Source organism: Lissotriton vulgaris, chromosome 12 (genome assembly GCF_964263255.1).
Source record: "Lissotriton vulgaris chromosome 12, aLisVul1.2, whole genome shotgun sequence".
NCBI lineage: Eukaryota > Metazoa > Chordata > Amphibia > Caudata > Salamandridae > Lissotriton > Lissotriton vulgaris.
The window spans coordinates 731,355,954-731,382,560 of NC_141700.1; the positions used below are offsets into that span (position 1 = coordinate 731,355,954).

General features: G+C 43.8%; 1 protein-coding gene across 2 annotated transcripts in view; it reads right to left on the reverse strand.

The window, feature by feature from the left end:
* LOC147678415 (uncharacterized) overlaps positions 1 to 26,607 on the reverse strand; it is a 75,506-nt gene that overhangs the window by 19,145 nt on the left and 29,754 nt on the right. For both annotated transcript variants that reach the window (XM_086946005.1, XM_086946006.1), the window contains one exon: positions 4,281 to 4,469. In XM_086946005.1, coding sequence (XP_086802131.1) covers positions 4,281 to 4,469 — 189 coding nt within the window. The remainder of the gene's footprint in view (positions 1 to 4,280; positions 4,470 to 26,607) is intronic.

Below are 26,607 nucleotides of genomic sequence, written 5' to 3' on the forward strand. Positions count from 1 at the left end.
GATGCCATGGGTATCCAGGGCAAAGCAAAGACTCTTCTGGCATCGTTTCTATCAGACAGAGTACAGTCTGTGAAAATGGGCAGCTACTATTCGCCCAATTTCACTTTACCTTGTGGAGTTCCTCAAGGCTCCTCGCTAAGTCCGACGCTTTTTAATATCTATGTATCGGACTTAGCGAGGGTGATCAAGTCATTCGGCATAGGAATAACATCATACGCCGATGACACTCAATTGGTCCTGGCTATTCATAGGAACGGAGCTGCAGTGGCCGCTAACTTTCAGGAAGGAATGAGAGCAATTTGCACCTGGATGGACCAGAACTGCCTAAAATTAAACTCTGACAAGACGGAGGTCATGCTCTTTGGTGATCTGACCCCGTCTTGGTCACCAGTTTGGTGGCCAGCAGAGCTGGGAGATCCTCCTCACCCTGTGAAAAAAGTCAGGAACCTCGGAGTTCTACTCGACAATAAGCTTACCTTCCACAGCCATGCTAATGCAGTGGTCTCGGCGTCCTTTTACACTCTGAGAATGGTAAAAAAGCTTCTTCCTTTTCTTCCTCCTGACTCAGGTAAAACCCTAATGTCTACACTAGTCCTTTCAAAGATTGACTACTGTAACGCATTATGGCTGAATGCACAGAAACAAGTCATGAACAAACTACAATTAGTGCAAAATGCTGCAGCGAGAATTTTAACTGGCACACCTAAATTCTCATCCATATCGCCCATCATTCGCCAACTTCATTGGCTACCAGTGAGAAGCCGTACAAAGTTCAAGGCCTTGTGCATCATTTATAAAACACTGAACAACACCGGACCGGATTTTTTAAAATAATCCATTACTCCATACAAACCTAAGCGCTCTCTACGCTCTGAGGCATCCCAGCTACTCCATATTCCACGCACTAAGAAAGCAACATGGGGCGATAAGCGCTTCACAATTGCTGCTTCTAAATTGTGGAATGAGCTCCCTCTTAATATCAGATCAAGCTCCTCCCTACTCATATTTCGGAAGCACATCAAAACATGGCTTTTCAACCTGTAAGCTATGTGGGAGCTCTCTGCAATCTTAACGAACTCTAGCGCCGAGACACCGGAAGGTATTTGTGCGCTTTAGAAATTTTATAAATAAATAAATAAATAAATCAATCACTTTGGATAAAAAAGAAAATAAAGATTTTGTACTTTTATTACTTGAAGTTGAATCTATCCTGTGGCTTGCTCGTCGCTTGTTGGTGAGCTCAATGTTGCGTATTTAAATCTGTGGACTCTTTATGGGCCATTTTCCTATATAGGTAGGGTGGACCTATTCTAATGTAGTAGTGCAATTCTCCCCTGTTGTCTGCCCTATATCCTTTTCAGGGGGCCCCTTTTGTATTGGTTCATTGCCTAGTTAGTAGTAAAGTCTCTACGTCTCCTATCCAACTATTCTTAACCGGGTGGTGGAAGCATTCTCTGGATTCATCAGCCCAGAACCTGTGCACAAACACCTCTTATGCAAGTGTGGGTGTAGTGACTCTCAAAAAAAGCCTAGCAAAATTGCATTGCTGCATTAACCGTCTGTGTAAATGTAGTTTTCTGAACAAGTTATGTGGAGCAAATATTATTTAATCAGGTGCTTTTCTTCAAACACTTACATTCCTACTCATTTAATCACCTCGTCGAGGTAGAATTTAATACTCAAGCTCGGTGTGGGCTCAGTTTTTACAAAGATCAAGAAGACACCCCCTTGCCACTCCACACCCACACTAAGAGCTGCTGAGCTCACATTGATACCCAATCGAGGGATCGAAGAATATTACATCTTCTACCATTACCTTGAAATTATTAATTGTCTTCCATTACCACTCAGCTCTATTTTTCCTCAATCATATGCCTACCTGGTCTTTAATGCATAATCTTAGACTCCAACACAACAACAGTTCCCTTAATGTGAACAAGGCTGATACCAACCGAATGGCGTATTTGGAGACACTGCAATAAATTGAAATACTGCAGACCTTGGGTTCTCGCGTCCGGTTCTTGAATACTGTGACTGGATCCTTTATATAATTTACATTTATATGCAATTGCATTTAATTAAAATAAATGCATGTTAAGGAAAATGCTACGTACCCAGTATGCATCTGTTCTGGTCATATAGAGCTGTAGAGCCATATGCTTTAGCATAGATCACCATCTAGTGTTGGGTCCGCATGTTTGCACTTGGTTTTAATTCTAAGAAGTCTTTGCAGTCAGGAGGTAGGTGACTCCTCCTTTTGGTGATGACATGAGCATCAACTCCATCCCCAGATTGTTTTGCTGCAAGGGTGATAATGGAGTTAGTAAAAGTAATAAAAGGATGTCCATGTACAGTGTATCTAAGTAAGGTAATACTGCAACAGAAAAAAGGTACCCAGGGAGGCAGGTGGGAGCATATGACTCTACAGCTCTATATGCCAAGAACAGATGCATACTGGGTAAGTTGCATTTTCCGTTCGACATATGAGCTGTAAATCATATGCTTTAGCATATACTTAACTTGTATCTGTTGCAGTGGTTTGAATAATGTTCCTAAAAACTGCCTGGCCCACGCTAGCTTTTTTGTTTTGCTAACACATCTACACAATAGCGCTTTGTGAATGTGTGAGATATACACCATGTTGCAGCCTTGCAGATGTCATCTAAGGGATAACATTTGGGTTAGGAGGAGGAGAGGGAGGTATGTAAGGGGGAGCAGGGTTAGTACCCATGTCCTTTTTCTTCAGAGGTATAGAGCAATCCTCAGAGATCCAGCTTCCGTTTTTTAGGAAGAGTGGCCAGGAGGTGCCCAGTTTGAGGGTCGATACTTAGTCTTTTGTTTTGGATCCAAAAGGTGGGCAGTCAGACCGAGGTTCTTTGGATGGGGTATCTTTTTCTTTAGGAGTTTATTTCAGTGTCAAAGATTTGGGCTGAGAGTTTTTGGACATCTAATATTTTGAATCCGGGTGCTTTGCGTTTGGGCTCTGAAGCTTTCGGAATGGAAGTTCTTGGTTCCGAACTTTTTGGCGCGAAGGACCTTGGCTCCGAGCCTTCAGATGTTGAGGACTTTGGCTTAGACTATTTCAGCTCAGAAGTTTTAGGTTTGGAGGATTTAGGCTCCGAAGCTTTAGATTTGGAGGATTTCGGCTCTGAAGCCTTCGCTGTCAAAGGGGTCAAAGGTGTCTTCGGTGAAGGTGGTGAGGAGACTGGCATATGCTTTGTCTTATGTTTTTGTGCAGAGGGTGTTGGTTCGGAACCCGAATGGGGCTTGCTAGAGTCAGAGGGCTCGTCTTTGTGTTTCATAGCTGGGCTGGACGGCGTGGAATCTGAAACCTTTTCTCGGTGCCGACCTGAGCCAGAGGGTAAAGGTGATACCGCAGCCTTATGTTTTGGTTGAGTGGGCACATGGGGATCTGTACTCCCGGTACGTAGAGCCGGAGTGATGTTCAGTTATTCTTCCATGTCGGAATTGACTTCAGACACGGACACCAGTTCTTCGTCCTCAGCTTCTGCAGCAGGACGATGGGAATCTGAAGCTTCACCGAAGATGTCCGGCAGGTAGCTGCTACCACGTTGCGGAGTAGAGAGCAACGATCACGAATGGTTTTCTTCGAGCGGAACGATCGGCACGATTCAGTCCTTTTTGTCATGTTCCGGGGATAAGCAGAGGTTTCACACCTCGTGCAAGTCGGTGCGTGGAAATATAGCAGGACACCTGGGACATAGCTTAAATAGAGTCTGTTCCGTCAACTGCTGGTGTGGTCGGAATGGGTAGGCCCGAATGCCTGCCCTGAAGTTCCATATCAAAGGTTTTCGCAGTTTAAAGAGTACCAGTCGAATGGGACACTGTGAGTGAATGAAAAGACCATCAAGGGTAGAGAACTGCACGTCGAAGGGGTTCGAGAACGATACCAAACCGGAGCCCCTCAATACACATCCGAACCCGATGGCGGAAACAAATATCTGGGGATGGAGTAGATGCCCACGCGCACTATCACCAAAAGGAGGAGTCTCCTACCTTGTGACTGCAAAGACTTGCAAACATCCGGACCCAACACTAGATGGCGATCTATGCTAAAGCATATGATCTACAACTCCTATGCCGTGAACATATATTTTTTTAATACTGTGTAGAAGCAAATGAGGTAATAGTATGGTAGAAGTATTTTTGTTGAGGTACTGGTCAGTAGTGGCAATGTTCAAATGTGGAGCTGTGATGATACTCAACAGGTGAACCTCTATGAAGCTAAAACCTGTGCCCACCCAGTGATTAATGCTGACCTGCAATGAAAAACGCCAGCAGGAGGAGGCTGATGATCAAAGAGCAGACGTTCTTCCAATTGATAGGCTCTTCTTGGTTTACGCAGCACAAGATTCTTTTAATGAGGCGCAGGAGGCTGGTGACACCGGAAATGATATGGTCGTAGTGGATGAGGTACCCTGCAGGGCATTTGTGGAAGGACACCGCCACTGTGGGAGCAAGAAAAGAGCATCATCAGAGAAGTATTAGTGCACCTTCCATCCCAAGTCTCCTTTCATTTCGGCTTCTTTCAGTGAGTGGAAGGAGGAGAGCATCTGTGCACTAAAATATATTTAAGTGGCCAAGTTGAGTTTTCATTTAATGTGTAAACTGGTTTTAAAGCCACGATGTACAGGCAGATCAGTGTAAACAGCAAAGTGGCAGCAATGCTTCTCTATATTGTACATGTTGTTAAACAGAGGGGTAGTTTGAGGGGATAAGCGCATAATGATAATGTGTGGTTGCTCAACGCCCTTCTTTTTAATCCCAATCACCCACCTGTTTCTTTGTGGTTTGTTTTTGGAGACAAGAATTTCAGTTTGCCCTTACTCCCACAATTGTTATGGGGTACCACTTAGAAAGGTGCTTTACAGAAGATTCCTCATGCAAAACCATGACCTTCATTCACTACTAGTAGCGCAATATTGTACCGTAACAACAAGCAACACAAGTCAGATAATAATCTGCTCAATTACATTCTTCTGCCTGATGTGTGGCCATTCATTATGTGTTTAGGACTCATTTTGCGACATGAATATCTCCTAAGAACGTATTGGAATAATTTGAGGTGAAGTGCAAGCAGTCGTCAGCAGAATAAGGGATCATCTCCAACAGGCAAAAGAGTCAAACAGGAACACATATCGTTTGTACAAACTTACAGTGTTTGAACGATTTGTCTTGTTTTTTAGATTTTCGAACACCCATTTTTATGAGGTTTTACCCTAAATGTGCATGGCTTTGTAGTACACAAATATTACGCCCGGAAGGTTCAGGCTGATGGCAAACAATCTGGTTGCAGTTATGTCTCCCCGTTTACTCTGGTGGATGAGAAATATCAAAGTCATTTGGTGAAAAGTACATAATTTTGTGCCGTACAATTCCGGGCTCTACACCCACTTTCTGTGTCTGCCTGACTATATGTCACAATATAATGTCCCCTTTGGACAGATTATAAGCAGGCAAAAAGACTTGCATCTATAACACACACTAGTCAGTTCATACTTTCAATTTGAGCAACAATAAAGATGATGTAAAAATAGTCAGAAATTATAAAAAAGTACACAATTTATTATACCATTAAAAAGAATCACAATAAAAGGGATAAACAATATATCCAAATATAATACATGCAGGTAATAATCACAAAGTGGGAACAAAACAACACATTGGTTAAAAATAGAACGGATACTGTAGTCCGACTTACGTAACTCACACTCCAATTTTGTATGAATATCTTTGAATTGGAGACGTTGTATAGTCAATGATTTAGTGTATCCCAATACACAAGGTCATCGACGCGTTTCGGTTTTGGCAACTTGGTTTACAAGCCAACACCTTCACCAGGATAAAATGTTATACATTCCCACAATATAAGGAAAATCTCATTATTATGATAGTACCAGGCCTTTTTCCGAGGTCTCAATTTAGTCGTAATTGCACGTGGGGTAACGTTGCAAGAGATAGCTTTTCTTTTCCGATAAAGCTTTCACCCGGGATGCAAGACAGCCCGCAGTCTGCTCAAGAATGGCATGCCTTCGTCAGTATGGGGTTCTGTAACTCGAAGTCCAGAAAAGTGTCTACAATTGTATCCCCGGCAAAGTACTGAGAGACGGAAATCATATTAAAGTCCCAACAGGCGGCTGCAGTGGGAGGTGCGTCAATTGATCATCTAACTCGAGATCAAGTATCGGAGGGACCTAGAAAGGCATGGGAATATCATAATAATGAGATTTTCCTTATATTATGGGAATGTATAAAATGTTATCCTGATGAAGGTGTTGGCTTATAAACCAAGTTGCCAAAACCGAAACGAGTCGATGCCCTTGTGTATTGGGATACACTAAATCAAATCCAATTCAAAGATATTCATACAAAATTGGAGTGTGATTTACATCAGTCGGACTACAGTATCCCGTTCTATTTTTAACCAATGTGTTGTTTTTTTCCCACTTTGTAATTATTACCTGCATGTATTATATTAGGATATATTGTTTATCCCTTTTATTGTGATTCTTTTTAATTGTATAATAAATTGTGTACTTTTTTTTATAATTTCTGACAATTTTTACATCATCTTTATTGTTGCTCAAATTGAAAGTATGAACTGACTAGTGTGTGTTATAGATGCAAGTCTTTTTGCCTGCTTATAATCTGTCCAAAGGGGACATTATATTGTGACATATTGTCTTTTGGAACCCTACCCCTTTGGCTTTTGGGGTCCCTCTCTTTAATTAGAGATACCCCGCCTGACTACAGCAAGGATTAAAGCATTTAGTGATGGTGCATTTGTTCTTGAATGTTGTGGTCCACTGGTAAACAGTGTGGCAATTTAGGGCCCTTCTTGCATGCATTAGTTTCTGAATGCGTTTTTGGCCAGACGTGCCTGACCTTATGTTGTATCGTTGCACAGTTAAGGGTCTGTTCAGCTCCAGGGTGAGTGTAGCTTGGAGGAAGGGTTGACCCTGCAGGAGCATGTGTAGTTGACCATGTGTGTTCTTGTAGGTGAAGGAAAGCTTGGAATCACATATCACACTTAGGACCACTGAGGCTACCACCAAAGAACGTGGTGAAGGGCAGCGGAGGTGCTGTTTAACCCACACATTTCCATTTTTGACACACTGAGGCAGAGGACGTTTTCCTCTGATGCTCGAAGTGATCCAAGCACTCTGGGATTTTATGCTATCAGGACGAGGCGCTGAGAGAAACACTTTTCCTGGGGAAAGAGACAAGTCCGTAGATACGGTGAGGGTGATCATCCGGTTAGAACTTTGGCCAGGCTGCTCCGGAGTCTACATGCTTCATCCTACATCTCCGAACGTATCGACCCAGAGATTCAAACCTGCTCCACCCCAGAGCTCCTACAAATCATGGTTGACTTTTTTGCCCACCTCTACTCCACTTTGCAAATGGCAGTTCCCTCTGACCACAAGGCCTACTTTGATGCCATCGAATTGGTATGGCTATCAGATGCACAGAGGGAGTTCAGACTTCCCCGATCACTGCAGAGGATATATAGCAGGCAATCGGCAGCCTCCACCCAGATAGAGCTCCCACCTAGAATACTCTTCAATTCTTACTCCTGAACATTTACCAGGACACCCTTAAGGTGGGCTGGCTCCCCCCCCCCCCCCCCCAATCGATGCGGGAGGCAGTCATTTTCACACTCCTCAAGCCGGACAAACCAGCTAACCAATGCGACTCATATCGCCCACTGTCTCTCATCAACATAGACAACAAAATATTTGATAAGGTACTGGCTAACAGGCTGCAACTTTTGCTTCCTGTAAGGATCAGACCCTATCAACCCGGATATATACTGGACTGCTCCACGGCCCATAACGTAGGAACCATATTTGCAGTAATAAATCATCTTCATCCCCGTAATTCTGCAATGGCTGCACTGCTCAATGCCACAAAAGCATTGGATACGCTGGAGTGGCAATACCTCTTCCCGTTGAAATCTCGTCTAGGTCTCGGTGCCAAATTCTTTGCGCAGATACGCCAGCTCTATACCCTGCTCGCCAGTCTAGTACGCCTGAATGGACAAATATCACACCCTTTCCCAGTGACCATGGGCACGCAGCAAAGGTGCCCACTCTCCCCCTTACTTTTTGCCATCGCAATGCAACCCCTAGTGGCCAAAAGCCGTCAGCACCCCGCAAACTGGGACATAGGCTTTACATCTCACGGCCTGGTCATATCCCTTTAAGCTGACATTACCCTTTATGCTATTCACCCTGAGACTAATCTCTCCCCATTAATCTGTGAAGTCATATGATTCAGAGGCTTGTCTGGTGTTAAGGTAATTGGGCCAAATCTATGCTTCTTCCCTTAACGGATGCCACAGTTCCGTTCCAAATAGACTACCCGCTCCAATGGGCCACTGGGCCCGTTAAATACCTGGGCACCCAGGTCAGCAGGAATGTTGAGGCACTATAGCAAGCTAACTTTAGCAGAGCCATAGCCTGGTTAGAGGACCATGTTGCTCTGTGGTCTGAGCTTCCATTGTCCATGGCAGGATGCATTGCCATTTCAAAGATGGTCGTGCAAACACATTTCTTTATTTGTTTATATTCATATCCCAATTACAAAGGCCTTTTTTTAAATGTCTTTGCTCCAACTTCATCACGCTAGTCTGGGCAGGCCAACAGCCCTGCATTGCATACAAACTTCTAACGCTGCCACAATCACAGGGAGGGATGCGTGCACCAGATCTGCAGCTATATGTGCTATGTGCCCAGGCACATTTCTTACACTACTGGACTCACCCCACACCTTTTCAACCACATATCACGCTCAAGACAGACAGGATCTGCCTGTGGCCATTATATACAGCGCTATTTCTTCCTTATAAACAGCCAGGCTCATAGATCGACACTCCGCAATGTGTGCGGTGGGCATGGATCAGGATGGCAAGATGCACAGGCACCACTCAACTGTATGCCCCATCAGTAAAACACCCTGTTACCTCCTTTACATGATAAAGGCGCAATCAGCCCTGCCAGTAAGCAAAATATTCATACCTTTGCGGATCTCTATCCTGACGGCCAATTTCTTGCCCCTCCAACCTCGGCAGCCAACACAGGTGCACCCTTGGGTGTCCTTTTGTATTACCAATTGCGTGCAACATGCCAGGCTCTTCACAACACCATCCCAGCTCCCCCAACGACACTCGCAGCGTTAGGAAACATTCACGACACCCTCGCCCGGAAACTGATAACATCCCTATATAACCACATGCAGCGCACCGCACCAGCGGTGGCCACACGAGCCGGAGCAAAAAGACCTCGCCCTTCTCCTAACCGATACCTAGTGGGCCTTCTACTGCGGCCAGCCCGAGAGGCTTTCTCCCAACTACAGACAACGACTTATCCATTTCAAATATTTGCACAAATTATACTGAACCCCTATACCAATACACCCGATGGGGCTATGCCCGGAGTCCCGCTGCCCACGCTGCTATTCACCTCAGGGGGACTTCATTCCCTTGGCCTGGCACTGTCCTGCAATTGCTGCCTACTGGGTGGAAATCCTCTGCATAATATGGAGTCGCAAACATACCGGTATGCCAGTCTCCACTGTTGTGGCTACTGGGCCTTGTAAAGGACATGTCCAGTGATTCCTGTAAATTGCTTGCTTTGATGCTCCTTACTGCAAATCGAAGAATAGGAATGAAATGGAGATGCACACAGGCACCCCAAGACTGGGTCACAGGCATTACATACTACCAAAAACAATTATCCAACTCCTGGGACCTGATGCTAGCGGGGGCCTGCCTCTGAGACATCTGGGAACCCTTTACCACTTATCTTCGGCAAACGGACAACTTACCCAAGGCCCCAAACAGCTATGTGTCTAGCTGTGCACCAGAAGTATGTGCAATGCCTACCATGTAATTTTATCTTTCTAATTTAAAAGCTCATGTCTATAACAAGCTAACTGTTTATAAATTAAAAACATAAAAATAAAAACTTGAGTGCCACCATGATGTTGCCTTTTTGAAGCAGATGGATTACATCCTGTAATGTTACCATATAGAAGTGTTCCGATAACGTGTGTGGATTGAAAAGGCAAAGATGCAGTATTGATCTCAACGTTCCATCCTTTTTGGGTATCAAGAAGTTTAGGGAATACATGCCTCTTCCAAGGCGTTCTTTGAAACTGGCTTGATGGCATCTTTGGACAGCAGAGCTTTGATCTCCTCCTTGAGAAGGTGACGGTGTTGATGGTCTGTGTGCGTGGAGGCATGTTTGGGGCTGCGGTATGAGGTCTAAACATCATCCATGTTAAACGATGGACAGCAACCATTAGTCAGATGTCATTTTAGGCCAAAGGCGGTGGAACTGCTGCAGTCTTCCCCCAACAGGTGGGTGATTTGGGGGGGGGGGGGGTAGTTGAGGAGAGTCATTGTATTGCAGATCAGCCAGTAAACACGCCACTGATACCTTTGACCTCATCCAACAGAGCCACTTGGATATTATTTTCCTCACTGAAACTTGGCTAAATCCCGCTTCAACTCCTATTTTAACCTCCTAGTACCTCCCACTCACGATATACTCCGGCTTGACAGAAATCTGAAATGGGGTGGTGGTCTTGCTTGTATTTACAGGAATACTCTCTCGATCTCTCAGGTGCAGTCCTCTCTCCCCTCCTCCTGCGAATATCTTGGTCTCAGCATCACTAATAAGAACCTACCAATCTGTAAACTTCACACATTCTATCACCCACCGGGTGATAATCTCCCTTTCATTGAGCACTTAATGGATATCATCTCCAGCAATGTTGACTCTGCAATACCCCAAATCCTCCTAGGAGACTTTAATCTACACTGGTCCAAACACAATGACCCAGCGGTTTCCTGCCTTAAATCTTTTCTAAATGATCTTGGTCTGTCACAGCATTGCGATCAACCTATCCACACGAAAGGGGAAATCCTTTATCTCATCATTTCCAAGGAACAGACCATCTCCTTAGAATCCATATCTCCTTGTGATTGGTCTGACCATCACAGCATCCTATTCTATATTAACAGGGAGGTGATATTGAAGACGGCTCAGCCGCTTAAATCAAAGATTTTGAAAACAGATCTCAGATCAATAAATCATGACAAACTAGCTGCTCAATTTAAATCAGTTATTGCCTCCCAAGCTGACTTAGAGGTTCAATCTCTCACGGACCACTATAATTTGAGCATCACCAAGATCTTGGATGACATTGCTCCACTCAAGCTTAAAAATTCCTCATCAAAAATTTCCAAGCCGTGGTACAAGGAAAACTTAAATAATGAACGTCGCAATCTTAGAGCAGCTGAAAGATCCTGGTGTTCCAATCCCTCTTTGGATCAATTAAAACTTCTGAGAGATGTCAGAGGCCTCTACAACAAACAGATAAAGAAAGCCAAGGTTGACTACTTCAGAGTACAACTAGATCAAGCAGCAAATCGCCCCAAGAAACGCTTCGAACTGGTCAAACAGCAATCTGTTTCCACGCCATTCCTCTCTGACTGGAATGGTAATCCTCCCTCCTGTGATGATTTTGCCACTTTCTTCATGGAGAAATCTCAACTCATATCCTCCAACCTCGCCGCCAAGAAGGCCCTTTTGCCCCCTTCATTAGCTGCCTCGCTCCCTGACCAGCCTGAAAAGTGTATCCCGACCGTCGCTGACGCCAAGAACAATGCTTCATGGGGCTCCTTCTCCTCTTTTAATGAAAAAAACGTTGAAATTATTCTCAAGACTATCATCCCGTCTAACCACTTCGGTGAACTGCTGCCACCAGCCATCTTCAAAGAGATCAGGAGTGCTCTCATCCCCACCTGGACCAAGATTGTAAATGCCTCCTTATCTCAAGGCTTGATCCCCGATTGCCTAAAAGCAGCTCAGGTTTCGGCTGTTCTAAAAAAAACTCAATGCCGACAAATCGGATCTCAATAACTTTCGTCCCATCTCCAACATCTCCACCCTAGCGAAACTTCTCGAAAAATGTGTCCAAGCCCAGCTCTGTGCTCACATTGATAATGGTCTAAGAGTTGGTAATTCTCAATCTGGTTTCAGGAGGGGTCACAGCACTGAATCGGCCCTCATACACATTTTTGATGACATCCTGAAAATGTTTGACAAAAACGAATCATGCCTCTTGATCCTCCTTGACCTATCCCCTGCTTTCGATACGATCTCTCATGACATTCTCCTATCCATTCTACAAAACAGAATGGGCTTCTCGGACCTGGTGCTCCGCTGGTTCTCATCCTTCCTTCTCCACAGATCTCACAGATTCAAGTCAAATCACTCTCTCGCTCAGCCTTCCCCAGTACTCATGGGAGTCCCCCAAGGATCCACCCTCTCTCCTATACTCTTCAATCTTTTCTTGAAACCGCTCACTAACCTACTTAACTCTATGAATATTCTCTTCCACATGTATGCAGACGACACACAACTATCTGAAAATTTCATCGCCAGACAACATCATCTCACTAAATTCTATCCTCACTTCGACCCAAAATTGGTTAACAGAATCCTCTCCTGCTCAAGGCTTCTAAAACAGAATGCTTGCTAATCTCCCCGCCAAACCACAATCCCAAGATCGATCTCTGGCTACATCACCTCACGAGTCTTAACTGCACTCCGATCATCATAGATTCAGCCAAATCGCTTGGAGTCACAGTGGACAAGCACCTGAGTATGAATGCTCATATCAGCAATGTTTGTAAGGAGGAAAACCACCTAATGAGGACACTCATAATGATCAAACCCTTCTTGCCACAAAAGGATTTCAAGCAGGCGGTACAAGCACTTGTCTTATCAAGGTTAGACTATGGCAGTGCTACTCTCTGTGGCCTTCCTAAATACGCCTTGGCTCCACTTAGGGCCTCGTTGAACTCTGCAGCAAGATTGATTACAGGCTCCAAACGAAACTAGCACATCTCCCCAGTCCTGAAATCTCTCAACTGGCTACCCTTTGAAGCACAAATCCAGCTAACGATTGCAATCCTGACGCACAAAGCACTGCACTTCAATACTCACACTTATCTAGCGCAAAAACTGGAATTATCCTGCGGGGAGAGGGCTTCCAGAAGTGCCTCTACTCTCCTCCTGAAACCCATCATCCTTAGTAAAAAGAGAACCTGTCACCGAGCCTTCTCTGGTGCTGCCCCTAAAATATGGAACTCTTCCTCCGGATGTACGCAGACTCGCCTCGACGACAGCTTTCAAACTGGAAGCCAAGAGATTCTTAATGAGCAGATTCCTACCATAAGGGGATGTGATACTCATAAGGTGGCTATCTCTTGGTCCCTAGCTCCATAGCACAACTACCAGTGATGGTCCATATCGTCTGCTTAATGTTGGACCCTCTATTTTTTCTTCTCACAATTGCTGTGTATATTTCATTGTGTCCTCTCCACCAACTTATTGTAAAGCGCTCCGATATCCTTCGGGATCTTGTTCGCGCTATATAAAACTTTATAAATAAATTGTTTAGAAGTAGAGGCTCCCTTTTCAGGAGTACCTTTACATCTTTGATTGCCCCTCTTGTATACGCCTCTGTAGTAACCCCAAGCATTTTACTGGTGGTATACCAGTTCTTGTTTATGGTAGGACTGGATGTCAGTGGTGGTGGTCTTGACTGCCCCCCTGTTCTGAACCCTACAAAAGGACGGCTGCCTACGTGTTGTGTTCTGCAACGTTCCCATGGATTTTGCAGTTTGTGTCTTTCATTTATTCTAATGGAGTATCCATCTCTGGGCCAAATGGTTTTTTCCATCAAAAAGAATGTTTAAGAGGTTTTGCTGAACCTCCGGTTTAAATCAGGATATGCGCAGCCAAGCAGGTCTGTGTAGTACAATTGAAGGATTCATCATTTGTGCTACAGTATCCGCACTGTCCAGGGCACACAAAATAGCTGCGTAGATTTGTTTGCACTCTGAAACTAGTTCCTCTGCTCTTTATTTATATTTATCTAGTACATGTTGTACCAGCTTCTCTATGTCATCCTGGGTAGCTCTATAATGCCACAAGAGTAGGCCCAAGAATTGGCTATGCGCCAATGACTGGCATTTCCTATATGCTTACTCCTCTTACCCGGAGGGGGGGGGGTTCGGGGGGGAGTGTCACCTGTACTTTGGGAAGCAGCTTTTTTCCTAGCTGTTGTAAACACTAGGAAAGTCACCATGGAGTGTCCCCTAATGTTACACGGATCATTTGGAGAAGTTTTGTACTTGCACTTAATAGGAGGTGTTAGTATCCTAGACTTAAAAGGGTCCATAAATATCTATGTAGACACTAAGCATTAACCCTATCATAGGAAGGCATTGACCTGAGCACTCAGTTTATGAGAGAGTCTCCGCTAAAAAGTCACCTTCCTCTTCTGTGGTGTGCATCTGAATTTTGTGATCGTCAGCTGTTTGCGGTAGAACTCTATGATAGGAAGTAGTGTTGCCTGGTGGTGATGTTGGGTTCAGCACATCAATGTAACAGAATGACATTAAATGCGTCCCAAGTTTCTGTACTATCTGGGGCCACTCTCTGAAAGTCATGGTCATGAGTAGGGCTCCCTGTGTCTATGTCAACTGAGTGCACGGAAGCTGGTGACATGGATTGTGGTGAAATGTCCGGTGGCATAGAGCTGGTTGCTTTATGTTCAGTAGTCTTTTTCTTTTTAGGGAGCTGAAGCATATCCTGCCCTGTTCTTTTATGACTTGGTTTTCCTAAAAAATGGTCCATGTCTTTTACTATTCATTAGTCTTTGAAGGTTCTCAAAGACTTTGCCCTCTGCATCATCGCGGCCTGTGCTATGGACTTTTCTCAAGTCTCTTTTTATCTGACACTCCAGTGGAGCCGAAGACATTGTTGGAGTCTTTGGTGCAGAGGGCTTTTTAGGCGTAGAAGCGTATGCGAGTGGAGTCGAAGTTGTATGTCTACATGACTCAGACGAATTTGCCGGCACCGAATTGGTACGCAGCACCAATGGTTTGTTTGGCGTTGAAGACTGTGCAGGTGTCAATTGCTTTGTGGGCACTGCATATTGCTTTGGCCTCGAGGGCTGCATGTCTACTCCTCCTTTGTCTTGTAGGCCCTGAGCCCAATTAGGATTGATGCAGCGGTCCGGTCAACTCCGATGAGCACTCTAGTGTAGACCAGAACCAGAAGGCTGTGGTGTATAAAGGTGGTGATGCATGGGTGTACTTTCATGGTGTAAGCATGGGTCTGGTGACCTTGGGTACTCGCGGCCCTTGGAGTAGTCTTCATTCTGGCCTGGATCTCGTAGTCGTGGGCTGGTCTAGAAGTTCCAGAGGTGGTGGTGAGGCTTCATCCGGTCCTTCCTGTTCACATTGTTTGGAGTTCTCAGAAGTGAAATAATGTGGACTGCACAAGAGGACACCCTTTCGGCACCATCCTCCTCTTCTCTGCCAGCCCAATGGTTCTTCCTCTGCGGCAAATTCTGCCTCGGTCGCCATCTCCATGGTGTGAGATAGAGGTCTATTGTGTCAAGAGTGAAGCGTTTTCTTGTTCTTGAACAGGTCGAAGGCTGCACAATCCTGTATGTTATGTTCCCTTCCAGCGACAGGCAAAGGTTACAGATGTCGTGCTGATCAGAGTAAGTGTACTTTGACCCACACTATGGGCATTTTTGAAAAAGTGTGTATTGTTTACCTTTCATTACCCGGAGCCAAGCCATCGTGGACAGCTGAGTTGGAGAACAGGAATAAACCTATTGTATCTTTTGGGGCGCAGAGCCAGCCCACTCTAGCAAATCAAGAAGATTTACTCATACTGCTTAACATGAGAACAGCATCGTGATTGGATGAGAGAGTTGGCTGTACGGCGGGTGAGATGTTGGGTACTCAAGCAAGATTCACAGGACCACTTTAAAAATTGTGTTTGGAGGGCGAGGTGGAGATGTGCAGGGCAGCCATATGTAGCAAGATGTTCACACTGAACGAATCTGTCCACTCCTAAGCCATGTAAATAATGTTTTCTAGGTATGGATATACTACTTTCGGAGATAGCTGCAGCAGTACTGTGACACCGGAGCCAAATTGTGTGGTATCCATTCACCTCCACCAGTTCCACGTTCACCTTGCCTGAATAAGTTGGGAATTGTGGTTTGCTTCTGCTCGTCACAGCTACTCAGAGAAGCCTTTGCACAAACTATAAGTGCTCACTTGTCTTACCCTTCAAATTGATCTATTTTATTACTAACCTGAAAATATGTGGAACCATGTGAATATCTGTCTCATCCAATAGGACTATTGTGCAAGGGTCGAAGATACTTTCTTCAATTCTACGAGGCCTCTCTAGTCGACTTCTTAATATTGGCCTGTTTCATAGTATTTCTTTTCCACTGGAAGAAACTACTCAAAATAAGGAAATAAAAACAGGTTTATTCAAAATCTCTCATTAGGTAATGCTTGAGAACCCTCCAGCCTCTCAAAAGGTTATTGCCCTCAGGATCCTGAATTTAAACGGAGTCCCAAGTTATGTCGAATGAAAACTCATAACTCTGGCTTTTGCCAAATGCTGTAGTGCATCACTAACAATCTGAGGCTCTATCTAACATGAGGATCCAATGTGTTTATTCCCAGCTATGAATGAAAATATTTTCATTGCTGAATATTTTGCACTTCAAATGTCACCATACAGGATACCCATGAATTAACCCTTGCTGACTGGCATATTTACAAAACAAAATCACATATGCTCAGCCGAAGACAAGTGCCTTCGCTGTGTAATAGTCACACGAAGAAAGAGATGCTAAGAAACGGTTAAATACTGGGAATGCAGCTATATAACCATAAAATAAATTGGAGGACGCCCTTAAATAGTCCTACTGACCAAGATAGATGATTGAGGGCTAGGTAGATACACCCACTGTTAGGCTCATTGTCTAGTTAGTAGTAAAGTCTCCACGTCTCCTATCCGACCATTCTTAAATGGGTAGTGGAAGTATTCTCTGGATTCATCAGCCCAGAACCTGTGCACAAACACCTCTATGTGTAAGTGTGGGTGCAGTGGCTCTCAAAAGAAGCCCAGCCTGGCAAAATTGCAGTGCTGCACTAACCAGTCAGGGTAAATGTGGTTTTCTGAACAAGTTATGTGGAGCAAATGTTATTTAATCAGATGCTTTTCTTCAAACACTAACATCACTACTCATTTAATCACCTTCGTCGAGGTAGAATTCAATACTCGAGCTCGGTGTGGGCTCGGGTCTTTACAAAGATCATGAATACACCCCCTTGCCATGCCACACCCACACTAAGAGCTGCTGAGCCCACATTGATGCCCTATTGAGGGATCCAAGAAGCCTGATATTATCTCTTCTACCATTACCTTAAAATTATCTTGGTCTTCCATTACCACTCAGCTCCATTTTTCCTCATTCGGATGCTTACCTTGCCTTTAATGCCTAATCTTAGACTCCAAGCTATCGATGAATGCCCAAGTGGACAAACTAGCAAGATCAAGCTTTGTCACTATAAAAACGCTGTGATTAATTTCCCCTCATTTGGGATTTCCACACAAGGTTCCATCTCCCTTGTTCTGTCCAAACTCGATTACACCAATAGCCTTTACCACGGATCACCTTTAACGACCATGAACAGACTACAACGTATTCAGAACTCGGCTGCCAGACTGCTCTTGCATATCAAACGGCCAGACCAAATCGCACATGCCTCGAAAGCCCTGCATTGGTTACTGGTTGCCAGAAGATCCATGTTCAAGCTGATTCTATCACTCACAAAGCAATACATGGAATGCGACAGCTATTCATCTGGAATAAAATCACCAAACACATTCAACAAAGGAACCTCCGCACCGAAGAGGCACCTCGCTTCAAAGTCCCAGGATACAAGATAAAAAAACATAGGTGGCACATCCTTCTCCGTTCAAACAGACAAACTATGGATCTCTTTACCCCCAACAGAAGATCCAGGCACAGCCACCTTATCTTCAGAAAACTACTCAAGAGATGGCTCTTCCCCGCATAAGCACCATACGCAAACAGAAATTAACAGCATATCCCTCTGTATAGAAGCATTATTTTCACTATAGATATGAACCGATCTTTGTGTATTGCTTTGTATAAACATGTAGAATAATTATGTTAAAAAAAAAATTAAGTACAATAGCACTTGAAAACCGGAGTTTATCTGGTGCATCTTTGGTCTACATGTACTTGCTTCCATTGTGCATCTATGTACCTTCCATGTACTTGGATCTGTGGGTTTGTTACTTTTCTCCTGAAAAAGCTTATCCAATGCACTACCCTATTTCTCATCTTGTACCTCGATATCTTTAATCTACATATACTTACCTCCTTTATGCATCTATATCCTTTCAATGTTCTTATGGATCTATATATATCACTTTCTTCAAATTTAGCATTTCCAAGGCACTACCTCATTTCTCAGCCTATACTTTTCTCAATATACCTTCTCGCCCAACTTTCTGACTCATGTCAGTCATCTTTCAACTACTCTTTCCAATGCACTACCCTATTTCTCACCCTATACATCTATCAATATATCCTCTACATTCACTCTTCTTTATCCCACTCATACCACTACTATGATCCCCAAAATAACCCTTTCTAGACTCTCCCCACTATACCCTGCCTTGCATCATCCAACACCTTTTACTATACCGATCCCCCAAAACAAACCTTTCTAAACTCTTCCCTCTGACTCTTCCCCTCAACAGCCCGTTTTTACTCATCCAAAAGCCTCCTGCTACTGCTATAACCCCCAAAAAATCGAAATATATATATATATATATATTTATATAAAAAATCCTTCACTCTTCTACCCCTCCACTATCCTTTTCAATCAAAATAACAGACTAACATGTTCACTTCTCAAATTTCATATTCCACTATACTAATTCACCACAAATCGTTTATGGGTTCCAGAGTAGCGTGCTACTCACCAATAAAGTGCTTCAACACCCATCAGGGTTACAAGCGCTATATAAAAGCAAACCTTTTTCCCCTTTTCAACCCCTCCCCAACCCTTCTCAATCCAAATAACTGACTAACATATCCACCACTCAAATTACTTTCATATTTTACTATACTAATTCAACACGAATCTTTATGGGCTCAAGAGTAGTGTGCTACTTGCCCAAAAAAAGCGCTTCAAAACCCCATTAGGGGTAGCATGCGCTATATAAATACAAACCTCTTTCCCTCTTCTATCCCAGTGCTTACCCTTCTCTATCCAAATAACTGAATAACATGTCCACCACTCAAATGACTCCATATTTCACTACACTAATTTTCAACACTAATCCTTTATGGGTTTTGGAGTAACGTGCTACTCACCAGAAAAGCACTTCAACACCAATCAGGGATAACAGGTGCTATAAGAATGCAAACCTTTCTTCCCCTTCTATACCTCCGCTATCCTTCTCACTCCAACTAACAAACTAATATCGACCACTCAAATTACTTTCATATTTCACTATACTAATTCACCACTAATCCTTTATGGGTTTCCGGAGTAGTGTGCTACACGCCCAAAAAATTGCTACAACACCCCATCAAGGGTAACAAGCTCTATACAAATACAAACCTTTTTACCTCTTCTATCCTTCCGAATCCAAATAACTGACTAACCTATCCATCACTTAAAATACTTTCATATGTCACTATACTAATTCAACACTAATTCCTTTATGGGTCCCGGAGTAGCGTGCTACTCGCCGAAAAAGCACCTCAGCATTTCGTCTGGGGTAGTAAGCGCTATATAAATGCAATTACAATACAATTACCTTAAAATTATTATTAAAGGTCTTCCATTACCTCTCAACTCTGTTTTTCCACATTTGGATGTTTACCTGGTCTTTAATGCCTAATCATAGAGCTTTCATTTTTTTGTGCCTAACCATTGCACTGAGAATTAGAAATTAAAATATATAATTATTTTTTATATTGATAGCTCCAATTAAGCAACTTTTACTATAGCTCCCAATACAAACGCTAACCAATGATAAATATATAATAGACGTAAATTAAATTAATGGTTAATAAAATATGGTAGCTAAAGTTAGGGAGGATTAACAAGATTTAGTATTTAAATCTAAGTGACTCAGTTATGTTTCGTCAAGGGGTAGTGACACCTGGTCGGTGTGCTCATGAAGCCCTCACCCACCAACCTAGTTGGTGGCATGCTTCATCATCGGGCCCACCCAGTGACACCTAGCGTGTCCCGGGTGTGCTTCGACGCCTGATTACAGCGGAGCAGGTATGTCGCTGAGTGTGCGGTGAAGGGTGCTATGAATGTGAGTTTAAAACGGCTTGGCGGAGGTCCCAGTACCCGAAGGTGAATTAAACTTTAATGCCTGGGCCACCGTCAGCGGTTAAAAATAAGGCTGTGGGATGTTAGAGGCGAGTTACGACCTCCCCCATCCTTAGATGAGTCAACATGTTTCAGCCAGTGCCTTATGAGTATGCTGGCTTTCTTCAGGACAGATAAAATGTGTGTGCAATTAAAACTAGTGGGTGTGTGATTCAGACTATGTGTCTACACGCCCTAAAGTGTTTATCTATGTGTGAGAGGGGGATTCCCTTCTCAAAAACACCTGTACATGTAACATGTAAGGACAAGGACAAAACATACAAGGGGAAAAGAGAGTCACTTAAAAGTATTGCATACCATTATTGTGAGACAATGGGGTACTAGATAGGTTAAATACCAGTGATGGCGGAAGAGGACGAAGAGGACAACGTTGGCCTAATACCTGGCAAGGAGGAAAACAAAGCCAATTCTACGGCTTCCCACCTAACTTCGGTCACATGCAGAATCCCTACTACGGTTTCCCTACAATGTATCCCCCGGGACCAATGCCGCTATTTGCGGGAAACCAGGGCCCACACATTCCTTTTTTAGGACAGGGCCGACGGTCTCGGGGCCGCCGAAGACCAATCCAACACAACACACAGGTCCACTGGGCCGAAGAAGAGAACCCAGTGAGCTCGAACACATGCCAAAAGGCAAAAGAAGCAACACCAACACTGAACGCCCAGCCATCACTGGTATTTAACCTATCTAGTACCCCCTTGAAGCAAAAACTCCTTATAACTAGCGTAAGAAAGTATTCCCTTTCTTCTTTACCACTTTTTCACTAATGTTGTGAATACCGTGTTTTTAGCCACCCCACCCCCGAAATTCAAGTGCGATTCTCACAATAATGGTACCACCAGTATCATTACACTATAGCCGCTTATAGCCTGCACTCTCATCGCTATAAAGTCGGCTGTCAAGAGTATGTATGCAATACTTTTAAGTGACTCTCTTTTCCCCTTGTATGTTTTGTCCTTGTCCTTACATGTTACATGTACAGGTGTTTTTGAGAAGGGAATCCCCCTCTCACACATAGATAAACACTTTAGGGCGTGTAGACACATAGTCTGAATCACACACCCACTAGTTTTAATTGCACACACATTTTATCTGTCCTGAAGAAAGCCAGCATACTCATAAGGCACTGGCTGAAACATGTTGACTCATCTAAGGATGGGGGAGGTCGTAACTCGCCTCTAACATCCCACAGCCTTATTTTTAACCGCTGACGGTGGCCCAGGCATTAGCGTTTAATTCACCTTCGGGTACTGGGACCTCCGCCAAGCCGTTTTAAACTGACATTCATAGCACCCTTCACCGCACACTCAGCGACATACCTGCTCCGCTGTAATCAGGCGTCGAAGCACACCCGGGACACGCTAGGTGTCACTGGGTGGGCCCGATGATGAAGCATGCCACCAACTAGGTTGGTGGGTGAGGGCTTCATGAGCACACCGACCAGGTGTCACTACCCCTTGACGAAACATAACTGAGTCACTTAGATTTAAATACTAAATCTTGTTAATCCTCCCTAACTTTAGCTAGTCTCTTTTTGATTAAACTCCATATAATTCGGGGATATGGACTAGCTATCTGGTCCTCTCTCTCCCTCTTGATACACGATAATAAAATATGGTGCCCTTACCATAGTTCTAATATTACCACTGACTGGTAAATGAATATACAATAACTTTAATGTGAGTTTTAAAACTAACCCCAACTAATAATTATGTGATTAGATTAATTTATATTTATGGCTGTATTTCTGAAAATCACTAAATATTTTGGAAATGAAATAGGCAATAAGCTGGTCACAAGTAGTTTCACTATGTTCACTGAGCCATGTGGCACGCAAGCACGTAAATAACACAACAACAACAACGGTTTACTTAATGTGAACAAGGCTGATACCAACCAAATGGCGCATTTGGAGACCCTCCAATAAATTGATATACTGCAGACCTTGGGTTCTCGTGTCTGGTTCTTGAAAACTGTGACTGGATCCTTTATAGAATTTACATTTATATGTAATTGCATTTCATTAAACTAAAATAAATGCATGTTAAGGAAAATGCTACTTACCCAGTATGCATCTGCTCCTGGCATATAGAGCTGCAGAGCCATATGCTTAGCATAGATCGCCATCTAGTGTTGGGTCCACATGCTTGCACTTTGTTTTTGTTCGAAGAAGTGTTTGCATTCACGCTGTAGATTACTCCTCTTTTTGGTAATAGTGCACATGGCCATCGACTCCACCCCCAGATTGTTTTGCCGCAAGGGTGATGATGGAGTTAGTAAAAGTAGTAAAGGGATGTCCATGTATAGTGTATCTAAGTAAGACAATACTGCAACAGATAAAGGTACCCGTTCGAGGCATATGAGCTGCAGATCATATGCTTTAGCATAGACTATACAGCAGTTATCCCCCATGCAGTGGTTAACCTGTATCTGTTGCAGTGGTTTGAAATAGTGTTCTTAAAACTGCCTGGCCCACATTAGCTTGTTTTGCTAACAGATCTACACAATAGTGCTTTGTGAATGTGTGAGATATAGGCCATGTTGCAGCTTTGCAGATGTCATCTAAGGGTATATTCCCTAAGAATGCCATGGAAGCCCCTAGTTTGTGTGTAGAGTGCGCCCTAGGGGGAATTGTTAATGAGCGCTTAGCTTTAATGCAGCATATTTGGATGCACTTCACTATCCACAGTGCAATACCAGCTTTTGATATGGGATTGACTATGCAGTGGTGAAAAAGCAACAGAGTTGGTTAGTTTTCCTAAAAGATTTAGTTCTTTCAAGGTAATATAGTATGGCTTGTTTTACATCCAGTTTGTGAAGAGTGCATTCTGCCACTGAGTCTGGTTGAGGGAAAAAACAGCTAACTCAATGGATTGGTTGAGATGAAATGAAGAAACTACTTTTAGTAATAATTTAGGGTTAGTCCTAAGAACCATTTTATTTTGGTGAATTTTTAAAAATGGTTCTTGTATAGTTAGTGCCTGGAGCTCACCCACTCTAAGAGATGTGATGGCTATAAGGAAGGCTACCTTCCAAGTGAGAAATTGTAGTTCACATTTGTGCAATGGCCCAAAGGGTGGACCCATGAGTCTTGTAAGGACTATATTAAGATTCCACTCTGGAGAGGGTGGAAGTCTAGGAGGAATGATTCTTTTGAATCCTTCCATGAAGGCTTTGATAGCAGGCACTCGAAACAAAGACAAGTGTTGTCTGTTTTGTGGATACAACGCTATTGCATCAAGGTGTAAGCGTATAGATGTATATGCTAAGTTAGAACACTGTAGGTGTAGCAGATAGAAAATTATGTTTTGTATGGAAGCATCTATTGGATTGATGTTCTTGTTTGTACAGTAAATGACATTGTTTCCACTTCGCAGCATAGTATGCTCTTGTGGTAGGGCATCTAGCCTCTTTAATGACGTTCATGCAGTCTGGCGGAAGATTAAGTTTGCCAAACTGATTTCAGATGCCAGATCGCAAGGTTGAGTTAACTGGAATCTGGATGTCTGATACCTCCATGTTTCGGAGTGAAAAGCTTGGGGGAAGAGGTGTCGTTTTTGGTGAGGATCTACGGACAGTTCCAACAGGGTTGGGAACCATGGCTGTTGAGCCCATATGGGAGCAACTAGGATCATTGTCAGGGAATGTTGTGTGAGCTTCTGAACCAGTAATGGAATTAGCGGGATAGGTGAAAAAGCGTAAGCAAATTTTCCTGACCAATTAATCCTTAGCGCATTGCCTTAGGACAATGGGTAAGGATACCTAGATGAGAAGCTTGGGCATTTTGCGTTGTGTGTAGCAAAGAGATCTATTTCTGGGTGCCCCACATCTGGAAGAATGGGAGGAGAACTGGAGGATGTAGTCCACATTCATGGATCTGTTGTCTTTGTCGACTGTGCAGATCTGTAATCTGGTTGTTTACTCCTGGGAGGTGTTCTGTAAGGAGATATATTTTTTGAGGTATGGCCCATCTCCATATGCTTTGAGCTAGTTGTGAAAGGTGTAGAGTCCCCCCCCTGTTTTTGTATGAAGTACATTGCTGTCATGTTGTCTGTATGAACTAGAACTGCTTTGCCTACTAGATGCAGTTGAAAATCTTACAATGCTAGGAAAAGGGATATTAGCTCCAGGTGGTTTCTGTGGAGTGGTTTTTGTTATATGGGGCCATATGCCCTGAATGGTATGTTTTTGAAGGTGAGCTCCCCAACCAGTGAGAGATGAGTCTGGTGTTAGCAGTATTGTGGAACAAGGTCGACGAATGGCCGCCCCCTGGAAAGGTTTTGTGTATTCTACCATTGCAGAGAGTGATGGTTGCGGCTGTCCACCAACACTAGATCTGTTAACTGACCTGGAGCCTGGTTCCACTGATGTGCTAAGCATCCCTGTAGAGGACGCATTTGAAGTATCGTGTAAGGAACGATGAGAATGCAAGAAGCCATCATGCCGATAAACTGCATGAACACTCAGGCTGATAGTGAGTGTTGAGGCTGAAATTGTGATAGCAGATTTTGCATGTCGCGTATCCTGGCTGGGTTGGAGTATGCTGGAGCTCTGCAAGTGTTTATTGTGGCTCCTAGGTATGCTTGCATGTTGGATGGGTGGAGGTGAGACTTGGTGAAGTTTACAGTGAAACCCAAGTCGTGAAGCAGCTGAACTGTCTTGTGAGTGTGGTGTATGCAGCGGTGTTGTGATCTGGCTTTTATAAGCCAGTCGTCCAGGCAAGGGAAGTCGTGAATGTGTGGTCTTTTTAAGTAAGCTGCAACTACTGCCAGACACTTGGTGAAAACTCTGGGTGCTGTAGTTACCCCGAAAGGGAGAACTGTGAATTGGTACTGTTGTCAGTCCACAATGAACCGGAGATATTTTCTGTTAGCCGGGTGAATGGGAATATGGAAGAAGGCGTCTTAAATGTAGGGTGGATAGAAAGTTGCCTTGCTGGTGCAATGGGAGCACCTGTTGGAGGGTGACCATGTGGAAGCGGTCTGACTAAATGTAGAGATTTAGCTGTCTGAGGTACAATTTAGGCCTGAGAGAGCAGTCCTTTTTTGGAATTAAGAAATACAGGGAGTACACTTCAGTCCCTTGATGATGTAATGGTACTAGTTCTATTGCGTGTTTTTGTACCAGAGAGAGAACCTCTTGTTTTAAGTGTGAGGAGTTCTGGTGACATTGCACGTTTTCTTGGAAGAATAGTTGGTGGAGTGCAGGTAAGTTCCAGGCAATAACGATACTGGATTTGTATTACCCACTTGTCTGAGGTGATTGACTTCCAGACAGGTAGGAACTGTGAGACGTCCCCCGACAGGAGTGGAATGATCGGGGGTAGCAAGGGAAGTCACTGTTGGCAGGGGATGTGCGGTTGGAGTTACCTCTGCTTCTTCCCTTATTATTTCCTCTGTTGCCTCCTCGAAAACAACCTCTGGAGGAGGGAGATTGGTTGTTACCCTTATAGGAGGAGGAGGGATTCTCTGTGGACACTGTTTTTGAGCCACCCCTGTAAAAGGAGCGGCGAAAGGTACCACTGCTACAAGGTAATTATAAGGCCCCCATGAACTTTGCAGTTTCCGTGTCTTTCTTCATCTCTTCTAGGGAAGTATTCACAGCTGGCCCAAAAAGATGCTCCTTATGAAAGGGTTGATTAAGTATGGAGGACCGCACCTCCTGCTTGAATCCAGAGATTCTAAGCCAAGCGTGTCAGCGCAATAGTATGCTAGTGTTGATGGCACGAGATGCTGTGTGTGCTGCATCCAGATCGCATTTTGGATGGAAGTGTTGGTAATGAGCTTCCCTTCTTGAATGAGGTCATTAGCTTTGGTTTTATACTCATTTGGCAAATATTACATGAGTTTTTCCCACTCATCATAGTGAGCCCTATCGTAGCATGCTAAAAGTGCTTGAGCATTGGCAATACGGCAGTGGTTAGCTGCCTGCGAAGCCACTCTTGCCTGAGGCATCAGTGAGTTTAGACTCACTATCAGGAGAAGGGGCATCGCCTGTAGTTTGAGAGTTTGCTCTTTTGCGGGCGTTAGATATGACAAGAGTCTAAGGGCAACTGACCTTTTCTATATGCGTGGTCTGTAGGAGCGGCTTTTTTTTTTAATCTAGTCTAGGTGTGAGTATTCTGGATCTAACGGGGGGCTTGAATACCTCATCCGTGTGATTGAACATTCCCTTGAGCACTGGTAAAGAATTAGTAGACCTTTGGGAGTGTGTTAGTGTCTCAACAAGGAAAT